The sequence below is a fragment of the Rhamphochromis sp. 'chilingali' genome (genome assembly GCF_963969265.1).
Source record: "Rhamphochromis sp. 'chilingali' genome assembly, chromosome: 16".
Lineage (NCBI taxonomy): Eukaryota > Metazoa > Chordata > Actinopteri > Cichliformes > Cichlidae > Rhamphochromis > Rhamphochromis sp. 'chilingali'.
The window spans coordinates 11,476,970-11,504,819 of NC_137943.1; the positions used below are offsets into that span (position 1 = coordinate 11,476,970).

Here is a 27,850-nt window from a genome sequence, read left to right on the forward strand (position 1 = left end):
TTGCTCGGCCAGTCTTAACCAACAACATTTTTCCACATGCAGTAAAAGGATGGTTTAGCTGCATGTGGATGTGCATGTGGATTGGTTTGAGGGCTGCAACAATCTGCTGCCTGATTTGTTCAGTACGCTCTCTTTGCTGGGCACACATGTTGCACCCTTGAATCGGGGAGAATATAACTTGAATTAAGGACAACACAGCGACTGTTCAGCTCACAGCCAGTATATTTAATGACAGGGATAGAACCAGCACTCCCCCTACAGGTGTATGTTGTAGGTGGAGTGATACTGTGAAGCTATCAAACTCACCCCCATAAAGTAAATTAGTCAGACTAATGAAAAACCTATAAAGTGACATTTTACCTCATGCATTTGTCCGATACACATGCAGACCTTGCTGCAACTGTTCTTTCATTTGCGGCACCGTGATTCAGCGACGCTTTCGGCTCTCATTGATGTAATATTGTTGCCATAGTGATTCTGGTTTCCCGTTTTTGCCCTTTTTGCTCGTCGCCTTGACGCAGCTTCAAGAGCTTTTCCCCAGCTTTCATCCAGCCCTGCCTCCTAAGCGCTGACTCAAAAACAGCTATGACGAGGAGTTTCTAGAAGGGAGGAAAGCTGGACTGCAGACCTTTTTGGAGAACCTAGTGTTACACAAAGAAGTCCTCAGAAGGTGTGTGTGTGTGCATGTGTTGTGACTTTTTTTCAGTACTACTCTAGTGGGTGACCTGAATCATGTTTAATTTTGACCTGTACATAAACCCCTTTGGTTCCCCAGTGAAGCTGCAAGACGCTTTCTGTGTTTGGTTGAAGTACCGAGTCCGTTTGACAGCCTGGAGGAAAGCAGGGTGAGGACACGTTGCTCTCAAAGATATTGTCTCAGGGGTTGAATGTAAGGAACGTTGTGTATCTCAAACACCCTCTGGCCTTTTGTGAGAGTCTCGAGGAAACTCACCTTCGTCTTCAGAGCGAACTCGCGGACAAGCAGAGAGAAGCCGACAGGCTGAAGAAGACTTTGGAGGAGAGAGAGAACTGTCTCAACCTGCTGCTAAAAGAAGCCAAGTAATTATGTTTCTGTTGCACAGCTGGAAACACAGTAAAGCAGGAGCTGCATGCTGTGCTGAAACTGTTCATTTCCCCCGTCTCACACAGATCCCCGTCACTTTCTGCTGAGAGCTCTGAAGCTTCAACAATCACCACCCCCACAGACAGTGACACAGAGGACATGCAGTGACTGACATGGACAAAGAAACAAACTGTAAATAACATATCGAACCAACAAATGTAATCTCAGTCACCTAACACTGTTTTTTTTAAATGTCGGTGTTAATGATCAATAATGTTTTCTGTATCTTCTTCTCTAGGTGACAGTAACATGTGCAAGTGGTCATCAGACATCCTGCTGGTTCCTCTTAAACCCAAGTGCACAAGAAAGTCTATGATGTGACCACCGCAGTGCCGAAACAATCATCAGATGCAGTTTAATCCAACCCCTGCCATGCATATGTTTATTTGATTCTTTTCAGGGTGTCACTAAGAGTACTACCTCAAAATACCAAGCACATAGAAGTCCCATAATGTGTATTTACAGCATATTATGCTGCCTAATGAGGGGGAAAAAAATCCCTATTTATTTTTTTATTTCAAAGTAATGTATTCAATTCATATCGATGACAATGTTTCATTGATCTTGAATTTTAGTGAACACAAGCTCTTTTTGAAGCATAGGAAATTTGAAAAAACAGAACGACCACAAGGGGGCACTGTAACACAATAACAGTTTGAGACAGCAAAGATCTGAGTGAGAGGGACACTGGGAACTTGATGTTCTGTTCTTATCTCGCACGGGGAAATCTCTGTAAGATTTAAGTGCAGAGAAGCACAAAAGCAGGGGAGAGATGTTTTCCTCTTCAGTAGTGAATAACAGCTCGCAATCAATGAAGGAAGCCTGTGTGAATGTGTGTGTGTGTGAGAGAGAGAGCTCCACATCCATCCAAGTAAAGCCTCATTCATGTGCCCCCGTTATCACACTGAATGGCCATGTTGTTTCCTTTCACTCATTCTGTTTGAGTCGCTGAATAAACCAGATATGTGTGGCTTATCCGAGGTCATGAAGGCTACTTTTATGCTGCCGCTGTGAGCAGGTTGGTGCTTAATTATTAGATTTGTACAATGAAAACATTCGACTGGATGTGAGTGGGTTGTATAAAAAAACAATCGGTGAGCAAATTAATAATAATAATAATAATAATAATAAAACATTCACTGTGAAAAACTGGTTGTCCATAGTCAGATATATAAACACACTTACAGCTTGCTTGGCTGCAGAAAAACGTTCATACTCTTTACAGGATCCAGTGAGTCTGGCCACAGCTTACCCAGCAGCTGTGAAATATTCTTTTGAGGTGGGCAGAAAGAATTATGTATTTCACAGTGTTACTGCATGAAGAGATGCAGGCGGCTTCATAATTAAACCCGTTTGTTTAATTATGAAGGACAAATCAGGTGGCAAAAAACAAAGATTTAATGATTTATTTTATAGTTTTTATCATTTCTCTGATTGTTTATTATCGGTCCATTTGCTTAAGGTTATCAGGGCCGTGGGAGGGAGGCGGTGGAGTGTGAGGGTGGTGGTTAAATGGTCACTGTTTAGTACAGGCGTTTGTGGCCTCCCAAGACTTTCTCTGGCACTGACACTAAGTTTGAAGTTTTACGAACGTTGTCCCTGTAGGATGGATTACTATAAAATTTCCAACCATCCATCCATCAGTCAATAAATTTCTTAACCACTTGTCCAATTCAATTCAATTCAATTCAATTTTATTTATATAGCGCCAAATCACAACATAAGTCGCCTCAAGGCGCTTCATAGATACAGAGAAAAACCCAACAATCATATGACCCCCTATGAGCAAGCACTTTGGCAACAGTGGGAAGGAAAAACTCCCTTTTAACAGGAAGAAACCTCTGACAGAACCAGGCTCAGGGAGGGGCGGCCATCTGCTGCGACCGGTTGGGGTGAGAGAAGGAAGACAGGATAAAGACATGCTGTGGAAGAGAGACAGAGGTTAATAACAGATATGATTCAATGCAGAGAGGTCTGTTAATACATAGTGAGCGAGAAAGGTGACTGGAAAGGAAAAACTCAATGCATCATGGGAATCCCCCGGCAGCCTACGTCTATTGCAGCATAACTAAGGGAGGATTCAGGGTCACCTGGTCCAGCCCTAACTATATGCTTTAGCAAAAAGGAAAGTTTTAAGCCTAATCTTAAAAGTAGAGATAGTGTCTGTCTCCTGAATCTAAACTGGAAGCTGGTTCCACAGAAGAGGGGCCTGAAAACTGAAGGCTCTGCCTCCCATTCTACTTTTAAATACTCTAGGAACAACAAGTAGGCCTGCAGAGCGAGAGCGAAGTGCTCTAATAGGGTGATATGGTACTACAAGGTCATTAAGATAAGATGGGGCCTGATTATTTAAGACCTTGTATGTGAGGAGCAGGATTTTGAATTCAATTGAAGGCTGGAGGGGAGCTGGAACCTATCCCAGCTGTCATGGGGCGAGATGCCTGGACAGGTCACTCGTCTGTCACGAGGCTAACTCAGAGACACAGACAATTATTCCCGCTCACATTCAGAAGGAGAACATTCAAACTGCACAGGAAGATCCCAGCCGGCTGGTGGATTTGTATCCAGGACAGGTCTTTTTCCTTCGCCACCATCAGCAGGTTAAGTGTTATATACTTAACATTGCAGTGGTTAACATGTGTGACTTGCACATGAAAGATCACAAGTTGGAAACAGGGAGATGACATGAACCCAGCATCAGGGAGCCACAAGTTAGTGCACTCCCAGTGCTCCTTCCAAGCACTGAGGTCTATGTCAGGAAGGCTTCCAATGCTAAACCCACTATGTGGATTGATTTGCTGTGGCGACCCCTTGGAAAATAAAAGACTGACTGAAAGTACCGTTATACTAATGAGAAAATGTCTAAACTAAGGTTTTGAACCTGATTAATTTTTCCTCTTAGTATTTAGTTCATTGAGTTGAGTTTTTAAGATATTATCATTATATTATTATAAAGCATGTATAGAAGAAAACAGCTCATCCAGACTTAAATAAAAGTTAAACTGAATTAAACTTTGACCGCTCTTTTTAAAGATGCCTATTACAAGCAGCCAAATCAAATCTTGGCCTTGACTGTCTCACTACACTTGTAAGAAATGGCCACTTGCAGTGAGAGTTATATACAACTCCATTTCTAAAAAGGTTGGGATGTTGTATAAAATGTCAATGAAAACCAAATACAACAGTTTTCAGATAGAAAATAGAACAAAATAGAACAATAGAACCAGAAACCATGTTAAATGTTTAAACTGAGATGTTTCACTATTTCATGAAAAAATGCTTATTTTGACTGTGATGTCAGCAACACGTCCAAAAAAGTTGGGAAAAAGCTGGAAAAGTAAGTGCTGCTAAAAAGAGGCGTTGAGGAATATTATGTAACTATGCAAGTTAACTGACAGCAGGTCAGTAACATGACTGGGTATAAAAAGAGCATCTTAGAGAGGCAGAGCTTCTCAGAAGTAAAAATGTGCAGAAGTTTACCACGATGATGTTCCTCAATGTACATTTGTAAAGACAGCAATAATCTCATCTACAGAGCATAATATTGTCAAAATGTTCAGATAATCTGGAGAAATCTCTGTGTGCAAGGGACACGGGTGAAATATTGGATGCCCGTGATGTTTGGGCTCAGAGAGCACTTCAGTAATAACAGGGAAATCACAGCAGGAACACTTCCAGAAATCTCTGTCTGTGAACACAGCCCACAGGGGCATCCATAAATACAGGTTAAAGCTCTAAAATGCAAAGAAGCCAAATGTGACAACTATCCAGTAACATCGCCATCAAAGCTCCTTTAAATGGGTTGACGCAACCTGGAAAACTGAAATCTGAAATTTGTTATCAACTTGTCTTCAGCCTTTATCTCTGATGGTATTGAGGTGCATTAGTGCCTATGAAAATCATAGTGTGCACACCTGGAAAGGCACCATCGGTGCTGAGAAGTTTATGCAGGTTTTAGAGCAATATGTGCTCCAATACAGAAGGGAAGGTCTTGCATATTTCAGTAAGGCAACGCTAAACTGCATCTGTTACAACAGCACGACTTCACCGTAGAAGGTGCTGAACTGGCTGCCTGCAATCCAGATATTTCACCAACTGACAACATTTGGAGCACCATGAAATGGAAAATACAGTAAAGAAGACCCAGGACTGCTGTGCAGCTATCACACAACTATCAGACAACATTCCTCTGCCAGAAGTCCAGCAGATGCTCTCCTGAGCTCCCAGATGTTTAAGGACATCTGGGAACTTCCTCAGCTTACCCATTTGACATGTTTTCTGTGTCTTATTTTAAATAAAATACAGGTTTATGGCATTTACATATCATTGCATTCTGTTTTTATTTGCAGTTTAAAAAGCATCCCAACATTTTTGGATGTAGTAATTAATATCATATTAGATAGTAATTCTTATCCAATTCAGGATTGCAGGGAATTCAAATTTACCTGACAGAGAACTGCAGCTTATTTTTGTTTATCTCAGAAATGCGTGACTCGAAGTCTGCATTCAAAGCCAGAGCACAGAGAAACTTTGTAAACTTACCTGCCACGTGTGCATCAGTGTATGAGGAGACGATGGAACACCATAGAGATTCATTTATCACGTTAAACCTCCGGTTATTGCTCGCTACATCTGTTTGTAGAATCAAAAACTTGGCACACGCTCCACAAGAAAAACAAGACAAGTGAAACATATATGAGAAATGCAAAAAAAGGAGTAATTTCACTTTCCCCCTGTGATTACTCCCATTTGTAAATGACTGACTCTATACAGTTGATCCACTTTCATCACAAATGACTCAAAAACGTTCTGGTATTACATATCATATCATATATCATATTAAAAACAGGCTTCGATCGATCTTAATCTTAATCTTAAAGCTATTTGTCAACGTGATGGGACAGAAAGGCTCTTTATATTGTATACACGAGACACAGACCAGCTATACTGGAGAGGTTTTCAATCTTTCTGACTTTTGATATATGGGTATATTTTTTTCTTTCAGCAGTTCAGAAATGAGTTGGATTCTAAGGTTTTATGTGAGAATCCCAATGAGGTGGGCTGCTGCTGACCCGTGTTTATGTTCCCACACTCTTTTTATTATTTGGGTAAATCCTAATGTGCCTTTAAGTTACTATACATGGCATATTTTGCCAAAAGACCCCAAGACAATGAGTTTTTGTACTTTGGAAGCCCACCATGCTCCTGGTTTGCTGTGTTATCTTCAGGTAATTTGATTAAGCAAAACTATTTAGAAATATGTTCCCAGAAAGCACGACTTAATCTCAAAGAATAAATGTTTCAAAAATTGTTTTTGACACAGGTTGTCTCTGGGCCAAGGGATTAGGTACAAAAGCAGGGCCTCTATGAAGTTCTTCTCAGTTTTTATTCCACTTGCACAAACATGAAAAAATAATAAAATTAAAAAAAAATAAAAATAAAAATCCTCCACTTACCACAAACTAACAGTAACACATGAAAACCACAGGATCTGGGGCCCTCAGGGCAAGTTTGAAATCCAGCATCAGTGTGGTTTAAAAAAAAAGAAGCTGTTGTTCTTGCCGTGCAGATGCTAATGTTTAGTGAATATTTTTGCAATGCCAACAGCAAAGCAGGGGCTCCGTTGGAAAAAAAAAATCTAGACCATTCTTTAATATAATTTCCAGGTTTCTCTAACGGAATATCACCATTTTAACATAGAGCACACGAGGAAACCATACTGAGGTGGCACGGCATACGCTAAGAATACATATTCAACTGTTTCCAGTGAAAACCACAGATGCAGGGAGCACTCTCTGTGATGGGGAGCCAAAATATGTATACATATATATATATATTTATGTTCACATAATCCAGCAATTCCCATCCACCCAGAGTATTGTAAATGCAACAATTTCACCCCATTGATGTAAGGACCCTGAGTCCACCCACCAGTTAGGCTTCTGTTTGAATGCAGGCCAGCAGATGTACACAAAGCAGCTGTGCAGGAGGGAGTGAGGCTATAATACAACCGCAGAATTTGCACTCCTGAAGTCCAAAGTTGTCCTCTAAGGCACAATTTTTTTCTAAATTAGCATTTAAAAAGAAAAGGTTTCTGTTATACTGAATAAAAACACCATAAATGTGTTAAAATAGCTAGAGAATTGGGATTTGTCAGCTTTCATTGACATAAAATTCACTTAAAAATAAAAAACAAATTATATTTTTAAAACTTGGTTTTCTTTTCACAAGCATTCACAAGCGAGGAAAGCTGTGAGGACAAGGTTAAAGGGCTGATAATTGACCTTATACTGTACATCTGTTCCTTGTAGAATTCCCCGTGGATCTTTTCACAGTCCCGAACACTCCAAGAAATCATTTCCTCTCATTTTTCATGGTCAGTTGTTACATTTGTGCAGTTTCACAAGAGTTACATAAGTGCAGATTGCAAAATTGGGTTTGTTTTGCACCATCATAATCATGCAAAGCTAAATATTCCTTTATGTTTGATTCTTTGTATGGACTGTGCAATACCACAAAGCAAGTGTAGTTTCTTGTTATTTGTTGTATTTCAACACTGTCTGCTCCAAGTCTGTGTCTGCAAGGGTGAGAAAATACACCTGTGAAGATCATAACCTATTTAGTGGTGGTGGTGGTGGGGAGGAGGGGGGGGGGGGGGGGGGGGGAGGGTTGCTTTGGGGCTCCACAAGACCAATAAATCCGCCCCTGTCTTTTTCAATTTAGTAATTTCTCCCGTAATTTCTCAGTGTAGACTGACTGGTCTTCAACCAGATTCTGCTATGCATCGAGCCCATCACGTCGCGAGTGCGTGTTTCAGTCCTCGTTCGCAGACCACCTCCTCTTTCACAGCCAGAGAGAAACCTGAGGGAACCAACCAGCCAAGGCGTACGTCACTCACAGATTTCTCCTCCTTTAGCCCCTTAAAGTCCGATATTTATCTTCTAAACGTTAGACTGATTGTTTTTGTTGTTGTTGTTGTTGTTTTTTTGCACCATTGTCATCAACAGATCTCATCATCATCATGAGGAAGATCACCGGCAAACACTTGTTGTGCTTCTTCCTGCTTGCCTTGCCGATGTCCTGGGCAGAGGACACCAAGAAGGATGTGCGGAAAAGGGAGAATGTGACAGGTAAGGATCGATGAGCACAAACCTGATTTGATGTAGTTTTTATTTATTTATGATTATTATTATTAAAAAGAGTCGTGAGGCTGGAGCCTCACCGACAATACCGCTGCTTACAGTGCTGGATAGATAATGACACAGAGTGATGAGGGTCTGTGGGTCTGTGTGTCTGAGGACTGAGCACTTAGTATAAACAGATGCGTTATTCTAAGCAGACTAAAAAAATCATTAAAAACCCCCCAATAATTAAATAAATAATTACATAACTAAATCCATCTGAGAGGAGGGATCTCCTTTACGACCCGAAAATAGTAAAACTTAACGAACTCCCAGTCCAGGCAGCACACACGCTAAAGCTTTGATAACAGCAGGATTTATTTCAGCATTGTTAATGCATAGCATTGGTTTACAATCGTTATGGGGGGAGGGGGGGTATATGTCACATATTTGTCACATTTTGTAAATTTATCATTGTGTTTTCAAATTTAAAAAAGCAACCAAATTAAAATGAAGATGGAATGATCTGAGATGAATTCTGAGCTTTGGGCATTAAATGACAAACAATGTCCACCAGGTTTGTCTAAGTCTGGCTTCTGTCTGTAGAGACAAGCTCACCTGTAATATAGTCAAAAAATAGTTTTTTTCACCATTTTCAATATAACTTGAGAATATAAACAATAATTGTATTTTGCTCTTCAAGAAGCTGCCGTTGCTTTCTTCATTGTAATGCAACAACAAAGTGATCTCAAGTGTTTTAAATGTCTGCGGATTATTATTGGAGAAGCATCCCTGCAGTGGTCCACGTAGTGTAGTAGTAGTATATTATGTTTATTAGGTGAGCTGATCATGTGAAAAAACATTATCCAGTCATGCTGGTGGAGAACTGTTGAAGTTTCACGGGGCGGATTAATAAAACGAACTAAATAAAACCATAACAGTTGTGACACAGTGAGGTCAGAGCCTCAGACACCTCTACACTGTTAGAAAAAACATCTTAAAAAAACAGTAATATTCCGGCAGCTGGGGCGCCAAAATAATACCGTAAAATATCAGAAAACAACTTACTCATAAAAATACGGTTATTTCCAGTAATGAAAATAAAATTTGTTGCCCTAATTTTACATGGGATTTTGCCTTTTTCAAGTGCTTTTAAACATTAAATTAGGCACAATTTAATGTGATTAAACAATGAAATTACCTATAAACAAGGTCAATGAATGCGGCGATATAAATCATAATACTTAAATGTACAGAAATATACAGTTAACAGTTGGTTTAAATAATAATGGATTGCATTCATATAGGGCTCTTTGAGACCCTCAAAGCGCCTTACAGTTCCACTCTGGCTATCACCAGTAGGTGGCAGGTGAGGTGTCTTGCCCAAGGACACAACGACCGAGAGCGTCCGAGCCGGGGCTCGAACCTGCAACCTTCTGATTACAAGGCGAATATGGAACTCCAAAGTGTTCAAAATTAAATAAATAAATAGGTCAAGATGAAATAAATAACTATGTGAATAAATAAGACACAGATATGTAATGTGAGAATGATATTGTGAAATCATGGAACACATTTTGAAAACAATGCTCATTATTGTGAAATATATTGCATTCTGCTATATAAATTTACTTATTATTGTGAAATATTATTTCATGGTCATTATTTTTCACAATAACAGAGATTATTCCTGAGGCATTTTATTTATTTCCAGCCGTTTTTAGTCCAAAATGACCTTTTTTCAAAGTCAGTCTTTATTTCAAAATCCCGTTTTTCCCGATGGTCTATTTATTTCATAATGCGACTTTTCAGCAGAATGACTTTGTCTGTCAATCAATGTAAGTGGGCTGGACCTTTGCACCTATTGGCTTATCGTTTACCATCGACTAGTTTTCCTGGATACCGGCTCCGCGGACGGCTGCTACAGCTAGCAACAGCGTGCTAGGTCAAAAGTCACGGAGGATGGCGGACTGGTGTGAACTTCAGCCAGTTCTGCTCATTTAAGCAAATCAGAGAGGGATCATTTACCTGTAGATACTGTTTTGAGTCGTTTAGATGATGTTTCTGAAATGTCTGGATGATAATTGCTCTTCAAGATGTTCGCATCGATGACAGCATTGTCGAAGGTTTAAGATCAATTCAGCACCGTGTTCGTTTGGAATACGCCGAGGAAGAACAGTCTTCAAATGTTGGCCGTCCACGTCTAGAAATCCCGGTGCAGCACTCAGGACTTTAGTGCTGTCCGGGATAACCGTCGGGGTAATTGCCGATACGTTTTCTGTGTCTCCGAGCACAATTAGGAGGAAAATGACGGAGGAAGGTCTAAGGTAAGTTTATGCTGTAATTGAGCACCTGTGTGATTCTGTACACAGCATTGTTTAGATGTTGACCTTAATTATGACGTTTGACAATGAATTATTATCGCTTACTTTTTTTTGTTACTGTCTAAAGTGGGGCAGCTACGGCTAAAGCTTTCGGCGCCATCTCGGCGTTGAGACACGTTTAGCAGTGTTAGCTGTTAGTGTGTTAACTCGGAGACTGGGGTCAGTGGAGCCTGTAGGAACCTTTTACACAGAGAGTAGACCCACCAGCTTTCCACAGTCTACTTACTTATCACATCTTGTTAGACAACAGGGTCATTAGTGCTTTAAATAGTACATAGTTGAATGTTTCATTGCTGTTTGCAGTTGATTGTTCTCTGATAACGCATAACAAGGTTGATGTTAAATAGCGAGTTTATTGAAATGGTTTTGTCTATTTCAGCAGCATTATAGATATACTTTCTCTGGTGTCTTCGGTAAAGCTAAAACAAGAATACATTTACATCCTTGGTTCTTTCAGCATTAATTGGAAAACTTTGAGATTTGCTGTGCGCCTCCCAAGCCATTCTCTTTTATCCCACCTGTCAGGTATAGATGGCAATACTTTAAACAAAGTTAAATTTGTTATACCTGAAGAGAACCAATCCTGACCTAGAATGGGTGAATGAATAATTAGTTGGTAGCCAATGCCTAAGCAACTCACATAGGCCCTGGCAGACTCAATAAGTCCATCTAGGAACAGCTGCAGGAAACACCTCTTCAGTTTAGATTTAAAACATGTGCATGCTCTTTCAGGTTGATGAGGATTATGGTGTGGACTGGACAGGACAACATAATCGCTGCCCATCAAATGAGATCACCATTCCTGAGATTCAGCTCCCAGATGCACTGAATGAACAAGACCCTGCTGTGCTACCAATACTTCAAAATCACTTGTAGAAAGACATTATTACATTTAATCAGTTTCTATGTCAGGAGGATTTTTTTTTTTTTTTTTTAAATTTCTACAGCTTTGTAGCTAATACTGACTCAAAACAGCATAACCAATTTCATTTTCAACAAAACAGTGAGTGGCTATAAAACAGGATTTGTTTTATACAGCTGTCACTTTAATGATATTCATTTCTTGGTTGGATATACAGTACATGTCAACTCTGAGCAGATTTAATACAATGAACACAGTAGAGTAGTGTAACATCTTAATTCAAATAATTTTTTCTAGAAATTTTTTTTGTATCAGTAGCGAGTATAAACAAAACATATTGTGTAATTTATAATGTACAGTGAACAACTGATTTTGATATCTGAACTCTTCATCAGTTTATATTAAAAAAGCCATAAATGCACACCTGTACTCTGTATTTTTCACTGTCAAGTGTATTAAAAAGAACTAGAACTCACTAGATTGTCTGTTTCTTTGAACACCGAGTACAGTAATGTGATGCAAGAAAGAAGAAATGGTCTAATTTTACCATGTGGTTATGGAATCAATCGTAAACCAGACCAAAACCTGAGTCAGTAGAGTTGAGACACACCTGAATGTCCATTAGAAATGACTCATAGGTACAGTAGTGTGCAGGAAGACGTAGTACTTCAAAACCGGTGGAAGACTTTGGAAGATTGCTGTTGACCACTTCCACAGTCATTTCTCGGCAAGACTTCCCATCCTGTCCAAAACTTGATGAGGGCTTTTTGTTGTGCACAAGATGCTGCAACAGAAGATTGTTTTAAACTATAATGACATCCTATATTCATTATTTTGAATCTTTTATGGAGAAATACCATAAAAGATGACCACTTACATACAGGGCACCAGACATTTTTGCCCCACTCAAATTGCTGTTGTAGCTTTTATAGATATTTTTATGTTAACAAAGCTAAAAGTAGTCTACATACAATTCTAGTGCAACTGATAATGCCACCACTCTTATGTATTGCATGGAGCAAATAACAAAACAAAATTATACTATAGCGTAGAGCTGGGCGATAGAACGATAACGATATGTATTGCGAAATAACTTTTTCTCAATAGAAAAATTAAACTATTGCGATAGACCTCACCGCTCTTGTCCTTTTTATAAAAAAATAAATAAAAATAAATATCGTGATATGAAAAAATCTCATATCGCCCAGCTCTACTATAGTGTACTTTGTTAATGACCCAAGATCACTGGACTGTATGTAATTTACCAAAGTATAATCAGAGAAAACCAATGGCAAAATACCTATCGCAGCAGACTTACCATTTTCAATGAAGGACCGACGGTAACCTGCCACTCTGCATTTATCCTCGAGAGCATTCCTCTTCTTCCTCATCTTCATCTTCTGTGGCAGGCCACAGTCATTTTATAGCTTTACTTATCTTGTAGTCTTAAGAGCATCAGCAACATTAGGTGTATTTTTATTAAATGTAACCCAGCTGTTCAACTAACCCACGCATACAAAACAGTATATTGGTGTTTTGTGTCAACAATTAATGTTCATCCTTCATAAATTAACCAAATAGCTTTACTATTCAGATGTTAAAAGATGTGACCTGACCTTACCTCACAACAGGGAGCAGTCTCTGATTCCCTTGGTAAGAAAGGAGGAATGATGTCTGATCTTTCTGTCAGAAGCGGCCATACCATGGTTTCCTTAAGCCCTTTCCTCAGCTGCTTGACTTGACGACTTGTTTGTGTTATGACCTACAACGGTGAGACCAAACCAAAACTGAAGTTGGAGTCTGTAAAGTGACACACACTTTAAATGTTAAATATTTAAAGAACATCCACTGTACTAGTAAAAGCATTTTCAAATTATACCCACTTACAAAATCACTACGTTGAACTAAAATTGCTTTCTTTTCTTTCACATAGATTACTTGTCTTCCATATTAGCACAGAAGATAAGCCACTTTAAAACAGTCATGAATAACTATTACCTACAACAATGTAAATAGTAATACAGACATTAACCCAGAAGACAATTATTTTCTCTTACCTAATTTATAGAATTCTTTGCTATGATAAAAAACAGTATTAAAAAAAATCTGTGACTAAACTGATTAAAAAGCTCATTTTTGCCAGACAGACAGACTAACCAAGCAATAATAACATATCGTTACTTACCCTGAACAGCGTTTCGTGGAGTGGAGCTAGCTGTGATAGCGTTAGCATTTGCTAACGTTAACACTGTGCGGTTGTGATGAGAACTTGGACCAGGGACCACTTCATCTCCAGTACACTGCTGCAATACGCAGACTGAGGTGAAGACGTTCAATCTAAGCGGTTAGCAAGTTCTCTGAGTAACTCAGAAACGGACTTGTTTCCTGCAGCCATGCCCTTCACAAGAATTGATACACCTGTAACGTTATTCGCGCCCAGTGTTTTGCATTTGTCGGTGCCTTAAGTTTATTTTGAGCTGCATACTGCCGCCAGCTGCATAGGAGATGCATTGCACCATTAAACCTAAATCGACAATTCATGTGCTATTACTTACGTCTGAGTAAAGGAGCAACCAATCACACAACTGGCTCCGCCCTGTCTTTCTTGATTGACAGACAAAGTCATTCTGCTGAAAAGTCGCATTATGAAATAAATAGACCATCGGGAAAAACGGGATTTTGAAATAAAGACTGACTTTGAAAAAAGGTCATTTTGGAATATAAACGGCTGGAAATAAATAAAATGCCTCAGGAATAATCTCTGTTATTGTGAAAAATAATGACCATGAAATAATATTTCACAATAATAAGAAAATATATATAGCAGAATGTAATATGTTTCACAATAATGAGCATTGTTTTCAAAATGTGTTCCATTATTTCACAATATCATTCTCACATTACATATCTGTGTCTTATTTATTCACATAGTTATTTATTTCATCTTGACCTATTTATTTATTTAATTTTGAACACTTTGGAGTTCCATACATTGTAGCCACAGCTGCCCTGGGGCGCACTGACAGAGGCGAGGCTGCCGGACACTGGCGCCACCGGGCCCTCTGACCACCACCAGTAGGCAACGGGTGAGGTGTCTTGCCCAAGGACACAACGACCAAGACTGTCCAAGCCGGGGCTCGAACCGGCAACCTTCTGATTACAAGGTGAACTCCCAACTCTTGAGCCACGATCGCCCCATCATATGCAGCCTTTTCAGCTTGTCTACTCCTTGTGTTCTCAAGCCCAGATGAATGACTATGTGAGGAAGGTCTGGTGTGAAGTCTCTGCCAAATCAAGTGTTAAAAAATTGTATTTCCATTTGGAGCAGCTGAAAGTTTCCTGTTTGCATGTACTGTTAATAGAAAAATGCATATTTAGGGCCCCTAACCTCAAAATGATTGTGATACAATTGAAAGTATTTACAGCTTGATTTAGAATTCTTGCTTTTAAACAGCAATATGACAGATGCTACACCAACACAGCATCACCTTTTGACATACAGTCTAAACCACAGTTACAAATGTGATCACTCAGTGTGTGGATATCTTATAATCAAGTGGGGAAAACACTTGGCTTTAGCAGCCAATTGCTCTATTAACATTTAAAAGAGGCTGGAAAAGTGAGCTAAATATGATTGAGCTACACGGAAAACCAACCATCTGATTTTCATGAGAAAGCAGGAGTGAGGGAAACATTTCAAATGTAAGCACAGAGAGGACATGGGAGATGAGAGTTCATCATATTTTCCTGCAGAAGATTGATGGGGGACAAGACAATTTCAGATAGCGTAGTAAAATAAAGATAAGATCAGGGTGCACACGAGAACCTCGGGAACAGCAGGAGGCACAAGAAAGGGCGTTTTCCACAAATGTGGCTGATATAGTCTAAACATCTGGTCAAAAAAAGAAAATCGCCCCAAGGTGTTGCGCTGCACCTTTTCTTACCATCCAGCACAACACCTTGGGGCGATTTTTATTTTTGAGCAGATGTTTAGACTATATCTGTGTTGTGCTGGATGGTAAGAAAAGGTGCTGCAGCTATCAGTCACGGGGCAGAAGGAAAGAAGTCATAGCCAAAAGAGAGGCTTTTTGATTTGTTGAACTTCTGCAGCATCCGGTATGGGAGGGTGAGTGTGTTGCTGGTGCCAGTATGTGAGGTGAGTGGTTTGAAAACGTTGTTTCGATTATGATCAAAAGAATGTCCAGGCTGGCCGAGAGTCAAATAATTCTGATTTCCAGTGGAACGTTGGCTACCTTCTCTGCCATTTCTGTCTGTGAAAAAACCCCCCAAAACAAAACACCTCAGTGTCTTGGAGTCTTGGATGCGTATCACATACCAACACGCTTTAAAGCAAACATCTCTTTGTCAGTGCGCCCCAGGGCAGCTGTGGCTATAATGTAGCTTGCCATTGCCAGTGTGTGAATGTGTGTGTGAATGACTGAATGTAGTGTAAAGCGCTTTGGGGTCCTTAGGGACTGAGTAAAGCGCTATACAAATGCAGGCCATTTTATGTCCATTTGTAGGCTTGGCATGGCAAAATAATTTGGAGGAAGAAAAGAAACCTGCTGTGCTGTTTTGACTGGACTTCTTACAAGTATAAAGCAAAATAAATGATTTAGCTCTAAATGTGTAAAAATTTTCTCTTGCTTCACAGCCAAGAAGAAAAAATCAGTCACGATTGACAGAAACTCCCCTGCTGAGGAAAAGGAGTTGTAGATGTTCAGCTGGTCGGTCATAAATCTTTCCTCCTACTAGACTATAGATGATCCAGAAAGAAAAGACGATGGAGCTCTCAAAGACAACAAATGAGCAGACTTTGAGAAAACCTTTTTAGTATTTACTTAATGATGCATATAAAAAAACATTAGCAAAAATAACCTTTTTTTTCCTTGCATCCATGCAAGCACAGACTATAATACAATTGAATAAAACGTATTATTGTTTTTAAAGCCCTCCACAAATATGATGCCCACATTTTCTAGTCAGTAAAGCTGGGTTTTCTTTGGCTTGTTTTGAGGAAAAATATGCATATTGTATAAATTTCCTGCTCTGGACCCCAGCTACTGTAAAACAAGCCCGTGCTCCAAGTTCTCCGACTTTGCCAGCTGTCAGCTTTAACCCCTCCCCCTCCTGTGTGGCTTCAACTCTGCTCTCGCTGTTGGTTAACCATGGCTGGTGCCCAGACACTCCCTCCAACAGGAGATCCTGGTTTCCTTATTTCATAATCTAAGGGCCGATTCTTGTAGTATTTAGTATTAGAGTCTTAAAATATTTACTATTGTACATATTTACAATTTTTAATCATGTATTGTGCACAAGGGGCTGCATTGTTGAAACACTGAATTGATCTTTTGACTCTGCTTTTATTTCCATTCCCAGTTTGGAGCCAAGCGAAGAATAGGCGGCTGTTTGCAAGGCAAAAGATTTCTCCACCACGCCAAAGTGTCACTCCCGTAAGTTTTTACTGTCGACTCTATTTGTCATAAACTCACTGATTTAGTAGTAACACTAAAATTGCTCCTTTTAAAAGTATTCAGAGGTAGTTGCTGACATGTTTCAGTGACACGCCCTTAGTCTTTGTAAAGATGTTCCTGAAAATGCCTTTTTCGGTTTGTTAGGCAATTTTTTTATTGTGAGGCGAATTTATAATCCTGTTTATTGGATTTGAAAATTTGCTGCTTGCTTTCCATTGGCAGGAAAACGCCAGACAGCAGTGAACACATGTGACATGCAGCAAAATGTGGTGACAGCAACACAACCCAGTTTTCCACAAGGATCAAATTTCCCACCAATGAAAACGTAGCACATCACAATAATTTAACAGTGATGATAGAAATTCAGTGTGACCTTAATCCTGCCCTCAGTGTCGTGAACTCACTTGTTGTAGTTTTTTATATTGCTAAGACATATTTCTTGAAACCATTTTGTTAAAACAATACAAACAAATCAATCTTCAAGCTATCTCTTGAAAACTCCATGCAGAAAACCTCCAGTGAAACCGAACAATTATCTATGCAAAGTTTGAAATGTGCTCAGATCAGTGTTTTCACATCAGCCTAACAATCAAGGAGCTCTTTAACTTTTAGCTGTTTTAGCTCTTGAGACTGTGTTTTAGCATGAAAGTTAGCTCCCGGGTGAGATAGAGACTGACACCAACAATTGATGGCAACAAGAAAGGCAGAGGAGGAAGTGTCTGTGTAAGAGGATGATGAGAGAAAGATCAGGAAACTCAGATGAAATTTACCAGCTGTTTAAATACTTTTGTGTTCGTGGAGTTCCAAACCAGATGAAAAAGAAACGGAGAACCAAATGACTTGCATGTGTCACATTTACGTTCATTAACAAAAAAGTTTTGATTCATTCATAATAAATTCCTGTGTTGAGCTTATCCCGGCTGTCAACGAGTCACTTGAAGTTTAAGTCCTGCTTTCATCGTCTGTTTTGAAATTTTTGTAGATTAATTAGACAACCACAAAAAAGTGGACATTGTTTTTTGGAGCTACCCGTTAGGAATACCACGCTGTTGATGTAGCGTAACGAGGGCTCAGAAGTCTTATTTCTACTTGGTTGAAATGCACTGGAAAAGAATGTGTGGTTTTTATGGACGGATAAAACTGGGTTTTACGGGTGGGGTTAGAGGCTGGAGAAAAGGGTGGACAGTTAAACAGCTTTGCTCTGGCAATTGTGGAAAGTGCATCAACCTACGTTAGTTGTTTTTTTTTTACAACTGCTTTTTGTCTTATAAGACTCGGATTGAGTCACATGACTTTCACAGTTTTTTGTGCCACATAATTATAAATCAGGTATCTAAACGACCCAGTATTAAGAAAACTGTAGAAAGAGGACACTTATGAATGAATTACAGCATGAGAAATAATTTGTAGAGGATGGCACAGTGGTCATCTGCAGTGACTGACTGAGGGTGAAGGGATGGAGACAGGGCAAATGACCCACTGTGGACAAGAGCCAGAGATTAATAATAACAAATCATTAAATGCAGACTGGTGTATAAACACATAGTGAGTGAAACAAGGTGAATCAAGAAGAAGCGCACAGTGCATCATGGAGCCTGCAGCAGTCTAGACCTTTTGTAGCATAACTAAGTGAGGATTTAGGGTGACCTGATCCAGCCATAACTATAAGCTTTATCAAAAAGGAAAGCGCTTACTCTAATCTTCAAAGTAGAGACAGTGTCTGTCTCCACAAACTGGGAGCTGGTTCATAGAAGAGGAGTCTTGAAGATGAAGGCTCACCCTCCCTTACTTTTAAATATCCTAGGAACCATCAGTAAAGCAACAGTAAACATACTGTCAGCACGGCAAACCGTGTGGGAATTATTAAAGGACCCAAGATGCAGGCACTACTGATGTGTGGGCTTTTATTGAGGAGGATGACATACAACAAAAGGCGAGGGTGGCGAGAACAGAACTGACAAAGCCTAAACTGGGAAAACTAAGAATATAACAAACCTGAAACCTAGAGACAAAAACAGACCCACAGGGAGACACAGACAAACGCAGGGGACCCAAACAGACAAACCAGCAACAGGCAGGAGAACACACAGGGCTTAAATACTCACAGGAGTAATCATGGGATGGGACACAGGAGGGGAACACACCTGGGAGAAATCAGGGCTGACGAGACACAGACGTCAGGCTGAGAACACTCACATGAGACACCGACCTTCAGAATAAAACAGGAAACTCACAGACACAGAGAACCGGACAAGACACTGAACTTAACAGACAGATTCACGAGCAGACACTGTGACACCATGGACAGACAGAGGGAACACAGAGAAGTGGGAGCAGGCAGGCAGGCACAGAACAGAAACCTAACAAATGGCAAACTTTAACAAAAGACATAATCAGAATAAACAAGAACATAGAATATTATAAGGAAACACAAAACACTGAGTCGTCAGACTCAGAACCATGAGCTAGACCCAGCAGTCTTAGCTAATTATAGGCCAATCTCCAACCTTCCTTTCATATCAAAAATCCTTGAAAGAGTAGTTGTCAAACAGATAACTGATCATCTGCAGAGGAATGGCTTCTTTGAAGAGTTTCAGTCAGGTTTTAGAGCTCATCACAGCACAGAAACAGCTTTAGTGACGGTTACAAATGATCTTCTTATGGCCTCTGACAGTGGACTCATCTCTGTGCTTGTCCTGCTAGACCTCAGTGCAGCGTTCGATACTGTTGACCATAATATCCTATTAGAGCGATTAGAACATGCTGTAGGTATTACAGGTACTGCACCGCAGTGGTTTGTATCATATCTATCTAATAGACTCCAATTTGTTCATGTACGGTAAATGGAGAGTCCTCTTCACACACTGAGGTTAATTATGGAGTTCCACAGGGTTCAGTGCTGGGACCAATTCTGTTTACACTATACATGCTTCTCTTAGGCAGCATCATTAGAAGACATAGCATACATTTTCACTGCTATGCAGATGACACCCAGCTCTATCTGTCCATGAAGCCAGATAACACACACCAATTAGTTAAACTGCAGGAATGTCTTAAAGACATAAAGACCTGGATGGCCGCTAACTTTCTGCTTCTGAATTCAGATAAAACTGAGGTTATTGTACTCGGCCCTGAAAATCTTAGAAATATGGTATCTAACCAGATTCTTACTCTGGATGGCATTACCTTGGCCTCCAGTAACGCTGTGAGGAACCTTGGAGTCATTTTTGACCAGGACATGTCCTTCAATGCACATATTAAACAAATATGTAAGACTGCTTTCTTCCATTTGTGCAACATCTCTAAGGTTAGAAATATCCAGTCTCAGAGTGACGCTGAAAAACTAGTTCATGCATTTATTACTTCCAGCCTGGACTACTGTAATTCATTATTATCAGGATGTCCTAAAAACTCACTGAAAAGCCTTCAGCTAATCCAAAATGCTGCAGCAAGAGTCCTGACATGGACTAGAAAGAGAGCATATTTCTCCTGTTTTGGCTTCCCTTCATTGGCTTCCTGTTAAATCCAGAATTGAATTCAAAATCCTGCTCCTCACATACAAGGTCTTAAATAATCAGGCCCCATCTTATCATAAGGACCTTGTAGTACCATATCACCCTATTAGAGCACTTCGCTCTCGCTCTGCAGGCCTACTTGTTGTTCCTAGAGTATTTAAAAGTAGAATGGGAGGCAGAGCCTTCAGTTTTCAGGCCCCTCTTCTGTGGAACCAGCTTCCAGTTTGGATTCAGGAGACAGACACTATCTCTACTTTTAAGATTAGGCTTAAAACTTTCCTTTTTGCTAAAGCATATAGTTAGGGCTGGACCAGGTGACCCTGAATCCTCCCTTAGTTATGCTGCAAGAGACGTAGGCTGCCGGGGGATTCCCATGATGCATTGAGTTTTTCCTTTCCAGTCACCTTTCTCTTTTTTTTTTTTTTTTTTCTTTTTTTTTTTTTTCTGGAAGTGACATCAGAAACAGCAGCATGTGACATCACGTGATGGCGGAGCTTCAGTTCATCCTTTATCCAGTCACCTTTCTCACTCACTATGTGTTAACAGACCTCTCTGCGTTGAATTATATCTGTCATTAATCTCTGTCTCTCTTCCACAGCATGTCTTTTATCCTGACTTCCTTCTCTCACCCCAACCGGTCGCAGCAGATGGCCGCCCCTACCTGAGCCTGGTTCTGCCGGAGGTTTCTTCCTGTTAAAAGGGAGTTTTTCCTTCCCACTGTCGCCAAAGTGCTTTCTCATAGGGGGTCATATGATTGTTGGGTTTTTCTCTGTATCTATGAAGCGCCTTGAGGCGACTTTTGTTGTGATTTGGCGCTATATAAATAAAATTGAATTGAATTGAATTGAATTGACACATACAGTACTATGAGGTCTTTAGGATAAGATGAGGTCTGATTATTTAAGACCTTGTATGTGAGAAGATCACAGAAGAAAAGCAACTATGCAAGAAATACGCTCGATCTTTCTAGTCCATGGGTGTCAAACTTAAGGGCCTAAATTCAGGAAAGAATAAATGTGTAATTAAATGTTATCATATTGTTAGAAAGGTGAATTTCCATCTTAAGTGGTCTGGCCCACTTTAGATCAAGTGCACTGTATGTGTTGTCCTATGATGTAGGATGAATTTGACTCCCTCTTATAGTCCCTGTCAGAACTCTCGCAACAAAACATGTTTCAGTGAGTGAGATTTTTCTTAAAAGAGTAAACAGGACTTGTGCCTAAATTTAAAAAATAACAACAAAACAAACTGTTGAAGCTTTTGCCAAAAGGCTGATTTAAAAAAAATCGTTTAGTAATAACAGTGAAGTTAATGGCTGTAAAACGGAAACAACACTAAAACGCTTTGTAGAGCTGCCATGAGTCGGGGGGTCAAATAGTTCACATGTATTTAAAAGACTTTTCCACTTCTTCCACTGACTCGTGCTTTTTCCACATATTCTGTCTCTGTTGGAATTGCTTTAGAAGCACAAGTCGAACCTCGTAACTCCGGCGCGTCGCTGCGGACGCTTGATGGAAAGCTGCTCCCCTCACCTGCTGTGCTGCGACCCCTGCGCCTCCTGCCGCTGTCGACTCTTCAACACCATCTGTCACTGCTGGAGGATGAACCCCCTCTGCTTAAAGAGGACCTAGATGCAGCACGCACATGCATGCACATGCACGCAAACACATCACAACGCCTGAACATATATTGTGGTTGACAAAAGAGCACGGAAAGATTCACATGTGCTCTGTGGGTTTGTCTGCACAAATGCAGTTAAGCGATTAAACTTCAAAATAAAATCGAAGCATTTTGAAAAATGCTTCTGATATTATGTGAGGCATTTGTTTGTATTTGTTTGTATTTATTCAAGAGTTCTTCTGTCTTCAGCGGAAAAAAAATACTCACAGAAATCTTTGCACAGTGTTAAAATATCTTAAAACATTATATGTATGCATAAAAAGAGATGGGTGATGTGCTTTTTCATGTATGTAGACAATCTGATATTAACTGTGTGTTGCATTATGGGTATTTCCCACATTTTTGCTGCTTTTGAATATCTTGCTGCTGGGGATACCTGCAAGTAAATTTACTTTGGAACATAAATGTGTTGTTGCTTTTAGACTTAATGAGGACCAAATGGCATTTACTTATGTACCCCACGCCTTGAAAATCAGATATATATGTTTGGACTTGCCTGCCTCTTGTGGATTAAGGAGTTTATATTTTTGCTATTGAATAAACACACTGTAAGCCTACATTCTCCTTGCATTGCTCCATGTGGAACCTATTAAGATGCTAAAAATCATTTTTAATGATTTGCTACTTTAATGTTGATTTTAGAGTAAATGCGGTACACAGGATTAAAAACAAGAGAGTAAAGAATACGTTACTGCAGGCCAGACAGAGGGAACACAGAGACGTGGGAGCAGGCAGGCACAGAACAGAAACCTAACAAATGGCAAACCTTAACAAAAGACATAATCAGAATAAACAAGAACATAGAATATTAGGAAAAACAAAACACTGAGTCGTCAGACTCAGGACCATGACACATGCAGTACTATGAGGTGTTTAGGATAAGATGAGGTCTGATTATTTAAGACCTTGTATGTGAGAAGATTTACCATTAAAGTCACAGAAGAAAAGCAACTATGCAAGAAATACGCTCGATCTTTCTAGTCCATGGGTGTCAAACTTAACCCTGGAGAACCTATAGGGTTAAATTTGACCCCATGGGTTCTCCAGGGTTAAGGGCCTAAATTCAGGAAAAAATGAATGTGTAATTAAATGTTATCATATTGTTAGAAAAGTGAATTTCCATCTTAAGTGGTCTGGCCCACTTTAGATCAAGTGCACTGTATGTGTTGTCCTATGATGTAGGATGAATTTGACTCCCTCTTATAGTCCCTGTCAGAACTCTCGCAACAAAACGTGTTTCAGTGAGTGAGATTTTTCTTAAAAGAGTAAACAGGACTTGTGCCTAAATTTAAAAAATAACAACAAAACAAACTGTTGAAGCTTTTGCCAAAAGGCTGATTTAAAAAAAATCGTTTAGTAATAACAGTGAAGTTAATGGCTGTAAAACCGAAACAACACTAAAACGCTTTGTAGAGCTGCCATGAGTCGGGGGGTCAAATAGTTCACATGTATTTAAAAGACTTTTCCACTTCTTCCACTGACTCGTGCTTTTTCCACATATTCTGTCTCTGTTGGAATTGCTTTAGAAGCACAAGTCGAACCTCGTAACTCCGGCGCGTCGCTGCGGACGCTTGATGGAAAGCTGCTCCCCTCACCTGCTGTGCTGCGACCCCTGCGCCTCCTGCCGCTGTCGACTCTTCAACACCATCTGTCACTGCTGGAGGATGAACCCCCTCTGCTTAAAGAGGACCTAGATGCAGCACGCACATGCATGCACATGCACGCAAACACATCACAACGCCTGAACATATATTGTGGTTGACAAAAGAGCACGGAAAGATTCACATGTGCTCTGTGGGTTTGTCTGCACAAATGCAGTTAAGCGATTAAACTTCAAAATAAAATCGAAGCATTTTGAAAAATGCTTCTGATATTATGTGAGGCATTTGTTTGTATTTGTTTGTATTTATTCAAGAGTTCTTCTGTCTTCAGCGGAAAAAAAATACTCACAGAAATCTTTGCACAGTGTTAAAATATCTTAAAACATTATATGTATGCATAAAAAGAGATGGGTGACGTGCTTTTTCATGTATGTAGACAATCTGATATTAACTGTGTGTTGCATTATGGGTATTTCCCACATTTTTGCTGCTTTTGAATATCTTGCTGCTGGGGATACCTGCAAGTAAATTTACTTTGGAACATAAATGTGTTGTTGCTTTTAGACTTAATGAGGACCAAATGGCATTTACTTATGTACCCCACGCCTTGAAAATCAGATATATATGTTTGGACTTGCCTGCCTCTTGTGGATTAAGGAGTTTATATTTTTGCTATTGAATAAACACACTGTAAGCCTACATTCTCCTTGCATTGCTCCATGTGGAACCTATTAAGATGCTAAAAATCATTTTTAATGATTTGCTACTTTAATGTTGATTTTAGAGTAAATGCGGTACACAGGATTAAAAACAAGAGAGTAAAGAATACGTTACTGCAGGACAGACAGAGGGAACACAGAGACGTGGGAGCAGGCAGGCACAGAACAGAAACCTAACAAATGGCAAACCTTAACAAAAGACATAATCAGAATAAACAAGAACATAGAATATTAGGAAAAACAAAATACTGAGTCGTCAGACTCAGGACCATGACACATGCAGTACTATGAGGTGTTTAGGATAAGATGAGGTCTGATTATTTAAGACCTTGTATGTGAGAAGATTTACCATTAAAGTCACAGAAGAAAAGCAACTATGCAAGAAATACGCTCGATCTTTCTAGTCCATGGGTGTCAAACTTAACCCTGGAGAACCTATAGGGTTAAATTTGACCCCATGGGTTCTCCAGGGTTAAGGGCCTAAATTCAGGAAAAAATGAATGTGTAATTAAATGTTATCATATTGTTAGAAAAGTGAATTTCCATCTTAAGTGGTCTGGCCCACTTTAGATCAAGTGCACTGTATGTGTTGTCCTATGATGTAGGATGAATTTGACTCCCTCTTATAGTCCCTGTCAGAACTCTCGCAACAAAACGTGTTTCAGTGAGTGAGATTTTTCTTAAAAGAGTAAACAGGACTTGTGCCTAAATTTAAAAAATAACAACAAAACAAACTGTTGAAGCTTTTGCCAAAAGGCTGATTTAAAAAAAATCGTTTAGTAATAACAGTGAAGTTAATGGCTGTAAAACCGAAACAACACTAAAACGCTTTGTAGAGCTGCCATGAGTCGGGGGGTCAAATAGTTCACATGTATTTAAAAGACTTTTCCACTTCTTCCACTGACTCGTGCTTTTTCCACATATTCTGTCTCTGTTGGAATTGCTTTAGAAGCACAAGTCGAACCTCGTAACTCCGGCGCGTCGCTGCGGACGCTTGATGGAAAGCTGCTCCCCTCACCTGCTGTGCTGCGACCCCTGCGCCTCCTGCCGCTGTCGACTCTTCAACACCATCTGTCACTGCTGGAGGATGAACCCCCTCTGCTTAAAGAGGACCTAGATGCAGCACGCACATGCATGCACATGCACGCAAACACATCACAACGCCTGAACATATATTGTGGTTGACAAAAGAGCACGGAAAGATTCACATGTGCTCTGTGGGTTTGTCTGCACAAATGCGGTTAAGCGATTAAACTTCAAAATAAAATCGAAGCATTTTGAAAAATGCTTCTGATATTATGTGAGGCATTTGTTTGTATTTGTTTGTATTTATTCAAGAGTTCTTCTGTCTTCAGCGGAAAAAAAATACTCACAGAGATCTTTGCACAGTGTTAAAATATCTTAAAACATTATATGTATGCATAAAAAGAGATGGGTGACGTGCTTTTTCATGTATGTAGACAATCTGATATTAACTGTGTGTTGCATTATGGGTATTTCCCACATTTTTGCTGCTTTTGAATATCTTGCTGCTGGGGATACCTGCAAGTAAATTTACTTTGGAACATAAATGTGTTGTTGCTTTTAGACTTAATGAGGACCAAATGGCATTTACTTATGTACCCCACGCCTTGAAAATCAGATATATATGTTTGGACTTGCCTGCCTCTTGTGGATTAAGGAGTTTATATTTTTGCTATTGAATAAACACACTGTAAGCCTACATTCTCCTTGCATTGCTCCATGTGGAACCTATTAAGATGCTAAAAAACATTTTTAATGATTTGCTACTTTAATGTTGATTTTAGAGTAAATGCGGTACACAGGATTAAAAACAAGAGAGTAAAGAATACGTTACTGCAGGCCAGACAGAGGGAACACAGAGACGTGGGAGCAGGCAGGCACAGAACAGAAACCTAACAAATGGCAAACCTTAACAAAAGACATAATCAGAATAAACAAGAACATAGAATATTAGGAAAAACAAAACACTGAGTCGTCAGACTCAGGACCATGACACATGCAGTACTATGAGGTGTTTAGGATAAGATGAGGTCTGATTATTTAAGACCTTGTATGTGAGAAGATTTACCATTAAAGTCACAGAAGAAAAGCAACTATGCAAGAAATACGCTCGATCTTTCTAGTCCATGGGTGTCAAACTTAACCCTGGAGAACCTATAGGGTTAAATTTGACCCCATGGGTTCTCCAGGGTTAAGGGCCTAAATTCAGGAAAAAATGAATGTGTAATTAAATGTTATCATATTGTTAGAAAAGTGAATTTCCATCTTAAGTGGTCTGGCCCACTTTAGATCAAGTGCACTGTATGTGTTGTCCTATGATGTAGGATGAATTTGACTCCCTCTTATAGTCCCTGTCAGAACTCTCGCAACAAAACGTGTTTCAGTGAGTGAGATTTTTCTTAAAAGAGTAAACAGGACTTGTGCCTAAATTTAAAAAATAACAACAAAACAAACTGTTGAAGCTTTTGCCAAAAGGCTGATTTAAAAAAAATCGTTTAGTAATAACAGTGAAGTTAATGGCTGTAAAACGGAAACAACACTAAAACGCTTTGTAGAGCTGCCATGAGTCGGGGGGTCAAATAGTTCACATGTATTTAAAAGACTTTTCCACTTCTTCCACTGACTCGTGCTTTTTCCACATATTCTGTCTCTGTTGGAATTGCTTTAGAAGCACAAGTCGAACCTCGTAACTCCGGCGCGTCGCTGCGGACGCTTGATGGAAAGCTGCTCCCCTCACCTGCTGTGCTGCGACCCCTGCGCCTCCTGCCGCTGTCGACTCTTCAACACCATCTGTCACTGCTGGAGGATGAACCCCCTCTGCTTAAAGAGGACCTAGATGCAGCACGCACATGCATGCACATGCACGCAAACACATCACAACGCCTGAACATATATTGTGGTTGACAAAAGAGCACGGAAAGATTCACATGTGCTCTGTGGGTTTGTCTGCACAAATGCAGTTAAGCGATTAAACTTCAAAATAAAATCGAAGCATTTTGAAAAATGCTTCTGATATTATGTGAGGCATTTGTTTGTATTTGTTTGTATTTATTCAAGAGTTCTTCTGTCTTCAGCGGAAAAAAAATACTCACAGAAATCTTTGCACAGTGTTAAAATATCTTAAAACATTATATGTATGCATAAAAAGAGATGGGTGACGTGCTTTTTCATGTATGTAGACAATCTGATATTAACTGTGTGTTGCATTATGGGTATTTCCCACATTTTTGCTGCTTTTGAATATCCTGCTGCTGGGGATACCTGCAAGTAAATTTACTTTGGAACATAAATGTGTTGTTGCTTTTAGACTTAATGAGGACCAAATGGCATTTACTTATGTACCCCAC

General features: G+C 39.7%; 2 protein-coding genes, 1 long non-coding RNA gene and 1 pseudogene across 5 annotated transcripts in view; 3 read left to right on the forward strand and 1 right to left on the reverse strand.

The window, feature by feature from the left end:
• LOC308383690 (sorting nexin-16-like) overlaps positions 1-1,440 on the forward strand; it is a 6,093-nt pseudogene extending 4,653 nt beyond the window's left edge. Inside the window, exons 5-9 of the transcript in view lie at positions 522-670; positions 776-845; positions 923-1,059; positions 1,150-1,255; positions 1,362-1,440. The product of the transcript in view is annotated as a sorting nexin-16-like (transcript). The remainder of the gene's footprint in view (positions 1-521; positions 671-775; positions 846-922; positions 1,060-1,149; positions 1,256-1,361) is intronic.
• Positions 1,441-7,896: 6,456 nt separating this feature from the next.
• Positions 7,897-26,144, forward strand: asip2b (agouti signaling protein, nonagouti homolog (mouse) 2b). The gene is made up of 4 exons (XM_080861323.1): positions 7,897-8,008; positions 8,131-8,253; positions 16,870-16,943; positions 21,943-26,144. The coding sequence occupies exons 1-4, from the start codon at positions 7,903-7,905 to the stop codon at positions 22,108-22,110; spliced, it is 471 nt and encodes a 156-aa protein (XP_080717449.1). The 5' UTR covers positions 7,897-7,902; the 3' UTR covers positions 22,111-26,144.
• Positions 9,858-11,965, forward strand: LOC308383797. Its single transcript, XR_013969224.1, has 2 exons — positions 9,858-10,571; positions 11,361-11,965. It is a non-coding gene; the product is annotated as an uncharacterized lncRNA (long non-coding RNA).
• LOC308383796 (uncharacterized protein) lies at positions 11,758-14,471 on the reverse strand. 2 transcript variants are annotated; one of them, XR_013969223.1, is made up of 4 exons: positions 13,676-14,471; positions 13,112-13,290; positions 12,809-12,890; positions 11,758-12,274 (listed from the first exon to the last, which is right to left on the reverse strand). XR_013969223.1 is itself a non-coding variant. In XM_080861914.1 (4 exons), the coding sequence occupies exons 1-4, from the start codon at positions 13,721-13,723 to the stop codon at positions 12,159-12,161; spliced, it is 387 nt and encodes a 128-aa protein (XP_080718040.1). In that variant the 5' UTR covers positions 13,724-14,456; the 3' UTR covers positions 11,758-12,158. The 2 variants fall into 2 exon arrangements, 1 of the variants encoding a protein (XP_080718040.1); XM_080861914.1 differs by having other exon boundaries at positions 13,112-13,252; positions 13,676-14,456.
• Positions 26,145-27,850: the final 1,706 nt, after the last annotated feature.